The sequence below is a fragment of the Haliotis asinina genome, chromosome 3, assembly GCF_037392515.1.
Source record: "Haliotis asinina isolate JCU_RB_2024 chromosome 3, JCU_Hal_asi_v2, whole genome shotgun sequence".
Lineage (NCBI taxonomy): Eukaryota > Metazoa > Mollusca > Gastropoda > Lepetellida > Haliotidae > Haliotis > Haliotis asinina.
In genome coordinates, this window is record NC_090282.1 from 17,474,705 (window position 1) to 17,485,438 (window position 10,734).

Sequence of the window (10,734 nt, forward strand, 5' to 3'; positions counted from 1 at the left end):
GAACACATTGCAGGAACGTAATCGATTCCTGTTTATTTTTCTACTTGTGGCCTGTGTACATATACTCTATAATTTGAATTTATGTTTGCAGAGTCCTGAAACAACATCCTGAAACAGCGACCATCTGTCTTTTGTCAACGAGAAACTGTCGATGCTTCTACATCCGTGATCTCATTACATTGTTATTTTACGTCCGTTTCAAACACCATGTCATGCCAGATGCGGAAAAAAATGTGGAACGCAATGTAAGGTTGTGTGGATCAAATAGATGTGCTGTTTTGCATATCTTTACTCATAAATTCGTTTATATCACGTAGTCAGAGATATTTGTTACAAATTAAGATAATTGGTTTTGTTCGATTTAAGTGAGGTCAAGGTTTTCATAAAGTCACGTGATCCAAAATGGCTGCGCCCTGCGGGTCTCACTGCGATTTAACATTACTACCTTAATAACGCCTAACGTGTCAAGGTAACTTAATATTTCCCATGTTCTACAAAGATAAACGAGTGGGTTTCATTTGACGAGTGAATGTCAGATATTTCCAACTTGTCAGAACGGCAGGATAACTAACCTTTCCAATTTATCACTTGTTTTCGTGTTAGTGAGTGATATATTTGTATGGAGTGAAATTGCACGTGTGAAATTGAAATTTCACCACACCCGGTTACTGATTACATGGCAGTCCTGCCAGCAATTGCTCTTCACCACAACATCAGAAATAGCAAAAAGTGACAACAAAATAATGATCGTTTGCTAAACAACATTTTTATTCGGGTGTCCAAAGTAATGATACATCATACAAGTCACCCGCGTAGGTCTTTCGATTTCACGTGACTGTGCAAAATTTGGTTTTCTTGTAATTATTAGATTGTGTGGCGTTTGGTGTGTTTGCTAGCAACTCGTCGGTCATAAATCATGTGGCCACAAACCCTACATACATATTTTAAGAGATAACTGTTACCATGGTTAGTAGGATAATGTCGTGTGCTGTCACACTCAGTTATCTAGATATTAATCTGTGCCATGACATTGTTGGAGTATTGAATACAGTAGTGTAAACTTTCATTCACTCATTCAAATTGCACTGACAAATAAAGCATAGGCATCAACTAAACCAAAGTTTAAACTATTTTCCCATGTTACCTTGTTCCAGATGGACACAGAAGTGCAGGTGAAGACTGAACCACTGGACATTCCAGAGGACAGTGGTCAGTTGAGTGTGGCTGAAGGGAAGGAAAAAGGGGTCATTGAGGAGACAGGGGAAAAAGATGGTCTCCCCCATCAAGAGGCCATGGCTAGAGTCAGCATCACCATTGCAGAACTAATAGAAGTTAGTTGGACCTAGACTGTTCAGTTGAAGATGCAACAAACTGTTTGTATGACTATTACATAAATTTCAAAAAGATGAAAGTCTTGTTCCCAATGCACAATACACTTGTCATAACAAGACGTTGGTAACTGGGTGGTTACACTGTAAAGGAGATGCTTAATTGCATTGAGTGCCATCATAATGAAGTCACTGAATTAGATCTGATAACATGAATTTATGAGCCATGATCTATGTAAACTAGTCAGTTAATTAATTAATCAGCTATGAATTGACAGAGTAGCTACAGTAATACCGAAACATTTAGGCATTCTTTAACTTTTCCGCAATATGCATATCTATGTGTTTTTGCTTAAGACATCTGAAATCATTCACTTGTTGCCTAATAAAAAATTCAGACTATGTTCAGATTTGTCAGTTGTTATTATTTAAAGTAAAATGACATATCAGTTTCTCCTAAAGTATCCTCATGCTTGGCCCCCAAATGCAGTCTAGTGTATTTATTTACTGGTGCTTTGTGTTTGTTATTCTATCAAACTGAGGAAGACGTCGCCAAATAAAACTCCATTAAGTAAGCTTGCAGTGCAGCTTAGCAGTGTTTAAGAAACTGGTAAATTTGAACAATCTGTTCACCAGTTTGAAGTTGTGTGACCAGTGGTTGTTGTATGTTTACAGTCAGACCCGTTGCTGAAGGATCTACCAGCTGGGGTGACGTTAGAAGAGGTTAACTCTGCCATTGCAGTGGAGTATGGCCAGGCCATGGTGGTGGATGTGATGCGGGCAGATGGGGAGGCACTCAGTAAGTCATGTAACCAACAAGATGTTGCTACTTTCAAAGTAATGATGTGGTGTCTATAAATTCTCCCAATCTCCCAAATGATTTACATGTATATTCACAAAAGCAAACATATGACTGATGGTATGACAAAATTAAATCCTCTTTTGCTAATCAGGACCTAAGCATTTTAAACTAAAATTTGAAAATTAGTAACTAATCCAAATACACATTTAGATTTTTTGACATCTCAGTCCTCAATCATGCGTGCTAAGATTTGGTTGTAATGAGAAAGTGGAGCTAGACATCTTTGAAGCTACACAGTTTACCATTAAGCCTAATCCTAATGTCTTGCATCTGATTTTGTTTCAGAGATTGTGGTGGTGCAGGATGCCAGTGTTCTAGATCTGAAGCATGCTATCAGAAGACATGTCACTCTCCGTCAGTCTAGAAAAGGAGGGACAATCCACATCAGCTGGTATGTTACCATAGCGATTAATGTATGTCAGCCCCCATGTTCCTAAATATCTCCCTGGTCCAGCAGGTTGAACCTTCTTCTGGCACAGCCCCAACAGTCCAACCTTGTGGGTAGCTAACCACAGCACAGCACCGCATAGCACAGCACAGTACATGTAGTGCGACAAATAATCTCACGCTAACCATGAGCTTGTGAGTCTGTTGGATCTATCCAGCAGTAACTGCTGGGCATACAAAAATGTTAATGAACACTTTAACAACCCTGTTATTTCATGAGCTGTTTGCCTGTTCCTTTAAATAAATGGAGAACTGGCTAGCTATTCTTGAAACATTCGTAGCCCTACGTGCTTCTTAAAGAATGAATAAACTCAATTTTTTTTATGCTCTTACCACTGCATATGAAAGACTTCTGGTTAGTCATAAGTTGCTAAAAAGCTGCCTGCTTCTCTCTCTCTCGCAAACAAAACCACAGACAGGTCACCAGAGCCCTGCAGGGACGCCATAGAGGGAACAATTTCCAGTTAGAAAGAAAATGAGTAGGAAACCCTTCATTTTGCTGACGTCACCAAAGGCATGCCGAATAGTTGTGTTGCAGTCAATTGTTCCTTGGGGTTGGGTGATGGTGTCACTATGCAGAGATTTCCACCGGACCTTGTAGTTTGTGCTTAAATTGGTTGCTTGTGTGTGCGAAGCGAGCGTTGTGCAAACCTGTGTTATATACTAAATACTCCAGGATAGAAAATGGAGTTCAAGTTTCTTCGAGTTTATAAAATCAAGACTGCTTACTACACATTGCTGACCAAAGGGATTTTGCATGAATATAACGCTTTCTTCCTTGGAGGTGAGGTTGTGGTCGTAGTGACAATATTATCGTAAGTAATATTATATTGACCCCCGCTTCGCCTCCAAGATTGAAATTGTCATGTTATATGCAATGTCATGTCGGCCTAAGTAAACTTAGTCTCAGTATATTTCGTCACACCCCACCACTGAGTCTATCAAAACCTAGTAGAAGGTCGCGTCAGGTATAACCTTTGAGCGACCAATGACCGTCCAATCAAATGCGAGACGGTTAAATAGATTGCACCAATCAGTCAACGGCTACTATTTAGGGATCGGAGGAACTTTCAAAATATTGAGGTCACTGACACAGATCTCTCCACAAACAAAAATCCACATGTAACACAGTTATTTGACCTTTGGGGCTTCTGTTGACATGATTACCATTAGCAAATGTTTCCGCAAGATGACATCCTTGAATAGTGCCAAAAACACCATTTTCAGCGACTGTTTACTCACCATTGTCATGGCTGTAGGTACGCTGTGGACATCACCCGGAAGTGAGTGTACGCTATATAGCATTCGGAATCATTCGGGTACGAACCTTTTCGAGATGAAAAGTTCAAAAGGTATGTGTGAATGTCCACTTTCGCGATTTGGTAAGCTGTGTTCTGATTGGTCAATCTCAAAGGTTACCTGATGTGACCTCCCATAAGGTTTTGTTAGACTCAGTAGTGGAGTGCAACGAAAAGTACTGAGGATAAGTTTACTTAGAGTGACTAACTTAGACTGAATGTCATGTGAAATCTTAGTGTCCATCAAGTGTCCATTCATCAAACTCCCAAAAAACAATTTTGTAAGTGTAAAAAATGTTAACCTGTTCATGCATAAGTTATATTGAACACAAAAATGGCTTTCCCCATTAAATTTCATTAACGTTAAATGACATGCTGCACGTTTGTGAAAAGGCATGTTTTACATATGGAGAGTCTGAAAAATCATGCAGGAGTGTGAAACCTTGGGTATTTAAACACAAAAAGGAGGCCTTCCTATGGTTCACTTTTATACTGCTGCTGTTAAAACGACTCCACATTAACATGCCAAGATTGACAATAAATCAACGTCTCCTTGCCCTGGCTATGATTAGAGCTGTCTGAACACACAGAGAGGTTGCCCAGCATTACAGCTGCCACCGTAACACTGTAGACAGGCTAGTCCATCGACATGGACAACATGCTGACGTTCGAGACTGACTCCGCTCTGGGAGACCCCAAGTTATCACCCCTGCACAAGATCGGTATATCCATGTCACCCATCTCCAGAACTGGCAACAAACGGCAGCGACAACAGCCAGGAACATCCATAAGCTGAGACGGATACATCCTCAAATAGTAATCAACCGCCTGAAGGAATACGACTCACGTTCTCTAAGACATGCAGTTCGTCAGATTTTGACGTTACGTCATCATCGTGCTCATCTGCAGTGGTGTAGACAACATCTCAGGCATTCCTTACACTGGTGGCGATGTGTTTTACTCACAGACAAATGTTGTTTCCATCTTTCATCATCAGATAACCGCCAGAGAGTGTACAGACGTCAAAATGAATGCTACACAGATCCATGTGTTGTGGAGCGAAACCGTTATGGGGGAAGGTCTCATCACTGCCCGTAACAGAACTGACCTGGTCATTATTGATGGCAACCTCAATGCAGCCAGATATCGTGATGAAGTGCTTGCCCCTGTTGTCCTGTTTCTGCAATGTCACGGCCCCGGCGTCATTCTACAACAGGACAACGCCCGACCCCACGCAGCTCGTGTTGTTCAACAGTATCTGAAGCAACAACAAGTGGATGTTCTTCGCCGGCCCACAAATTCGCCCGATATCTCACCCATTGAGCATGTTGTCTGTATCATTACACTTCACAACATAGACAATGATTCTGTTGAAAGCTGCTACCCACAAATCTGCAGATTTCCCAAGTGATGTGTCTTTTAACAGTTGAATATATGAAAACGTGATGCATCATTTCAGGTTTTTCATATTGCTGAATAGTCTCACTGGTCACCCCAATAGCACACCTTGCAACTATTTGCATAATGTGCATAATTCTTAAGGAATAAAGTAATTTAGTTAGCCAATAATGAGCGATCAATCAGTGTATTGGCGGTTAATCCTTTAGAAGAAGGGTGTTGTTTTTACAAAGACAATGACATGACAGAGTGTATTTAGCACAGATTGGTAAATGTACATACATAAACACTATATTTTGAGAAATCCCCATTTAAATCCGCATAAAAGTAATTAATCAATCAGTGTGTTATCGGTTAATCCTTTGATCAATCCACACACAAGAAATGCCAAATGGGGATCTTTGTCGGGTAATCTATGTGGCGTTACCACTAATTATACCTGTTATAAATTCATTAACTGAGCATCAAGTGAATGATGACAAATAACATGTAGGTTTATACCACCTAACACGGATTACAACCTAGCGACACCAAGTGATTTTGACAGAATCGTCTAAGAAAACCAGGGTTGTAGCTCGGAGACTAGGCAAAGCAGGAGACAAAACTAAATGATAGTAGATTGTGAGAACATATAGCTTTCTGATTGCTTGAAATTTCATTTGCGGCTGAGAATTGTGCACTGTTGTCAAAAAGTTCAATGAAAAGGTCTATGAAAACCAGGGTTGTAACTCGGAAACTAGGCAAAGCAGGAGACAAAACTAAATGATAGTAGACAGTGAGAACATATAGCTTTCTGATTGGTTGAAATTTCATTTGTGGCTGAGAATTGTGCACTGTTGTCAAAAAGGTCAGTTTAAGGTAATTAAAGATCCAAATGAGCTGTTTTAATGATGGGGTTTCATTTATAAGGATGTCAATGAGTGATTTATGCATTTGCACCCCTTAGGGTATAAGTGATCTTTAAGCCCATTCTTAACACATTAGCTATGATCAAAGTTAAGAATTCTTAGAGCTATGAACATTTCGAGAATAAAGGCCCTGATCAGTTCAGCATATGTTCGTTCCAAAACACATCTCTAAATACAGTGACTTTGTGGTCTGTCATACAGACCCTGAAACAAACATATCCAAGAAAACCCATACTAGTCCAGAATTTGTGGTAAGTCTAGATTATCACAGTTTCAAGAGTGAAGATAGTGTCTGGACTCCTTTTCATTTTAGATTTTATGATTATAATTTATAAAAATATATGCATTTCAGAGAATATACTTATTGATTTTAGTCACTTTATGGCATCATAAAGAGCTGGGAAATCCTGGAATTTGGTGGCACAAGTGTGTGTGTGACTCATATTGTATTATATGATGGACTGGTCATTGTCTTTCACCAGGAAATACATCTGGAGGAGCTACTGCCTTTACTTTGATGGGCAGAAACTCAGTGATGACAGGAGGACCCTGAAATCGTATGTAATTGTTTTCCATTCTCTCATATTATCACTGTAATAGAAGCCCTTTGGGGAGCACCCAGTGACAGCTGAATTACGGATTTAACCAGTCTGGGGAAATGCCAACAGACTACATTGGACTTTGCATTGTGTAATTTTATTGATTGTGTGAATATTGTAGCAGGGGGTAAAAAATCCCATACCAATCAAGTAATGGTATATTACTTGTCCGTGAACTACTAGATAATTTCCTCTTACGGTTTCAAACTGCAAACATATTTGGATTTCGTTTCATATCTGCTCATAATGTAGCTATTACATTTCGCAATAAAAGTAATTTAGAGCTATTGTTCTTTGAAATTTATCACTCTTTGATAAATAGTCAAGTAAACATCAAACATTGTGTCATAAAATCAGGGCGAGTGGAAAGTAGTCATGTTACTTCCTTGAAGTCACTGACCCTGTGGCAAGTCGCTATTACAAAGTGTTGGACCCCAGTCATAGTCTCTCCCCATTGTTTGTAAATCAGATTCAAGTTCTAATATTGGACCTCGAGAACATGGAAAATAACAAAAAGCCTGACAGAAAAGGCTTTATTGAAGTAAACGAAACGTATCAGAACAGTATTCACACACCTAACTTACTTTCTAAACTGCCATGTTTATGATCTCGCCCTACCCTTTCATTCGTAATCCCGATGTGCCCCTTTAATTCCTAACGCTCAGCTTATTTGTTCCTACATTAATTGTCCCCCTTTCCAGCCTAACATTAACTCATCATAAATACTTTATTTCCCTGACCTACTCTAAATGCGTAGCCCAAGTAGCCAGGATGGAGTTTTGATGACGAGACCTGGGAACCCTATTGGGGTGATAGTCCCTGTAAGGATCACCACAACAAGACAACTGACACTGAAAGCCAGGTCACCTATATGGTCATGTAGTGAATTGACCTTTGACCATGGAATGATGGGAATCGTCATGAAAAGCATGTGCTGCTGAGCCTGCCAAGGCAATCGGCAAGTCACGTGTCTCAATCACATACCTGACCACTAATATGGCCGCACAGGCCCTCACCATATGGTATACGTATGTCAGACACTCTATAACCTCTCAAACGCAGCAAGCCCAAAAGGCCCCCGTATAAATGAGAGAATGGATACAAGACTATCAGGTACAGATAAATCCATTGCAGTTAATTTCCGAAGCTTTCACCCCCAAATTACTCCATTAACCATTACGTTATGCCAGTCCTACCACATCACGTTACAAATTCACAGACTTAGAGAACCAACAAAATTAGTAAACGATAGCTACCACAACTGTATCAAGATCATTTGAGATATAACTGATAAAGGCAGATAAAGAGTCGACTACCTAAACTATTTGTTAATCAAATGATGATAATGTGACATGGGTTATCTCCCTTTGATATGTAATTGTTGCCAAGGTGACTTGGGTTATCTCCCTTCAGTGTGTAATGGTTGCCAAGGCCTGTTATTCTTGCATTTCTTTTGGGAATATCCATGTTTGTCATTCTGAACATTAGCATCAGTGCTGTCAATAATGTTTTACTGACACTGGTTTTAAAAAAAGTATGTCATCCAGAATGTTTGACTTCAACTTAAAATAATGAGAATCAGATAGTGTTTGTCTGACTGATTCGGACACTGTTCTATGACCTCTGCTCTTATTTATTGAAAACTCATCACACATACATGTTAGAGGGTATTGTGGCAGATGTTGAATGAAATGATGATATTAATAGTTTGTTTCCACTATATTTCAGTTACGGAATTCGAAATCGAGATGAGATCATGTTCCTCCAAAAACTCAGGAAATCACGAAGATAAAGCATGTTATTATGTGTGTGTATGTACAATAAGATGAAACAATCAATGTGATCGTGGAAAATGTGAATCATCTTGGTGCTTCTGGAAGATGTGAATCATCTTGGTTGAACCAGAAAATGTGACTCATCCAGCTGTTTCTGGCAAATTGGAATCATCTTAATGCTTCTGGAAAATGAGAGTCTTGGTAGAGTCAGAAAATGTGAATCATTCCGGTAGTTCACGAAAATGTGAATCATCCTGGGGGAACCAGAAAACGTGAATAATCCCAGTGCTTAAAAAAAAACATAAGTGTTCCACGTGGTTCTATGATTTGTGAATCAAGTCAGTGGTTGAGAAGTGAACCATCCAGGTTGTTTAACAAAGCATAAGCAGTTCTTACCCATGGCTGAATCATCCTAAAAGATGTTGAACTACGGTACTTGTTGTTACCCTGCCTTGCACTTGGCATTTAGGAAAGCAGTATGGACAGGATGGCTTAGAGCATTTTATTGGTCTCAGCGATGTATTCATGTTGAACATATGGCATGTGCTCTGAGTGGGATGGTGCTAGAAAACCTGCACAAGTTTGGACTAGTTCACTTCACACACATATGCCCATAGTTATGTTGTGTGTGTAATCATCTTGAAAGACGTTATATGTTAAACACCCTTAGTGGTTCTGTGTGAAAATGGCTTAATAAATGACATTCCAGAACTAAAGAAGTTCCTTGTACATGATACTTCCACATATGTAGATGACAGCTTTTGTTTCAATAAATTAATATTGTACAGAGTTTTTGTTATGGTGTTTGATGTTTAGCGTCATGGTCAGCAGTATCACAGTTCTTCACTAATGTGTGTAAAGAACTGAGCCTGTTGTAGAACAAGTTCGCGCTGATTTTCATGGCTTTTCTATGACATGTCACACATGGTTATGTACATGACTGATTCAGTGACACAACTGGATTATAAGAAATAAAGTTATTTATCAGGCAATGTTTGTACATCTCAGTTTCACACTGAGTCTGAGGTTGGCTTCCATTGTGAAGTGAGTGTACTCTATGACACCTGCTACTGGTCAGCTCCTATGTATAGTGTGGAGGTCTTTGGGTACACATTGGTGTTGCAGCCATCCCTGACGCAGCAGTAGGAGCAGGTGAAGCTGAAAGGGTAGTAGTCGTCCACGTTCAGGTTGACACATACCTCTTGGTCTGATGATGATAGCCACCACATGCTCTCACAGTCCTCATCACTGCCACATCTAGGTGAAGACAGACAGTGTAATAGTGTACTGGGAACTGCCACATGTACGTGAAGGCAGACAGTGTTATAGTGTACTGGGAACTGCCACATGTACGTGAAGGCAGACAGTGTTATAGTGTACTGGGAACTGCCACATGTACGTGAAGGCAGACAGTGTTATAGTGTACTGGGAACTGCCACATGTACGTGAAGGCAGACAGTGTTATTATGTACTGGGAACTGCCACATGTACGTGAAGGCAGACAGTGTTATAGTGTACTGGGAACTGCCACATGTACGTGAAGGCAGACAGTGTTATAGTGTACTGGGAACTGCCACATGTACGTGAAGGCAGATAGTGTTATAGTGTACTGGGTACTGCCACATGTACGTGAAGGCAGACAGTGTTATAGTGTACTGGGTACTGCCACATGTACGTGAAGACAGACAGTGTTATAATGTACTGGGCACTGCCACATCCAGGTGAAGACAGACAGTGTTATAATGTACTGGGCACTGCCACATCCAGGTGAAGACAGACCGTGTTATTATGTACTGGGTACTGATGTGAATGATATGAGGTTCGACTGAACCGAAACATAAAGACTACTAAAGATACAGGAAGAATACAAAGGCATCAAGCTTGTGCTCCCAAACCATCTGAATTTCGAAATTAAGATATTTTTTAATGTTTAAATTCCATAATAATATATTGAATCAGTTACCTTTTGGATATGGTCCTGGAACCACTGTCATCGTTGTGTACTGTGTTGAGACAGAAGGGGGTTGCGGCTGGGCATGTTTTCAGAGGCTGCAGTCCCGGGACGACCCCACAGAGGCCGCCATTACAAACCTCGCACCGGACTGCAGGCATGAAACAA

The 10,734-nt window shown here is 40.1% G+C and overlaps 1 protein-coding gene across 1 annotated transcript; it reads left to right on the top strand.

The window, feature by feature from the left end:
- The first annotated feature begins 363 nt into the window (after window positions 1–363).
- Window positions 364–9,404, top strand: LOC137279273 (U11/U12 small nuclear ribonucleoprotein 25 kDa protein-like). Its single transcript, XM_067811781.1, has 6 exons — window positions 364–469; window positions 1,155–1,331; window positions 2,004–2,127; window positions 2,476–2,581; window positions 6,724–6,798; window positions 8,569–9,404. Exons 2-6 carry the CDS (start codon window positions 1,155–1,157, stop codon window positions 8,630–8,632), a joined length of 546 nt encoding a protein of 181 aa, XP_067667882.1. The 5' UTR covers window positions 364–469; the 3' UTR covers window positions 8,633–9,404.
- The last annotated feature ends 1,330 nt before the right edge of the window (window positions 9,405–10,734 follow it).

Excerpts from the sequence above, each read along its gene's own strand:
- LOC137279273 (XM_067811781.1), top strand. The coding sequence starts at position 1,155 with ATGGACACAGAAGTGCAGGTGAAGACTGAACCACTGGACATTCCAGAG. Across the intron at positions 1,332-2,003 it reads CCATTGCAGAACTAATAGAA|TCAGACCCGTTGCTGAAGGA; the intron begins GTTAGTTGGACC and ends GTATGTTTACAG. Across the intron at positions 6,799-8,568 it reads GACAGGAGGACCCTGAAATC|TTACGGAATTCGAAATCGAG; the intron begins GTATGTAATTGT and ends ACTATATTTCAG.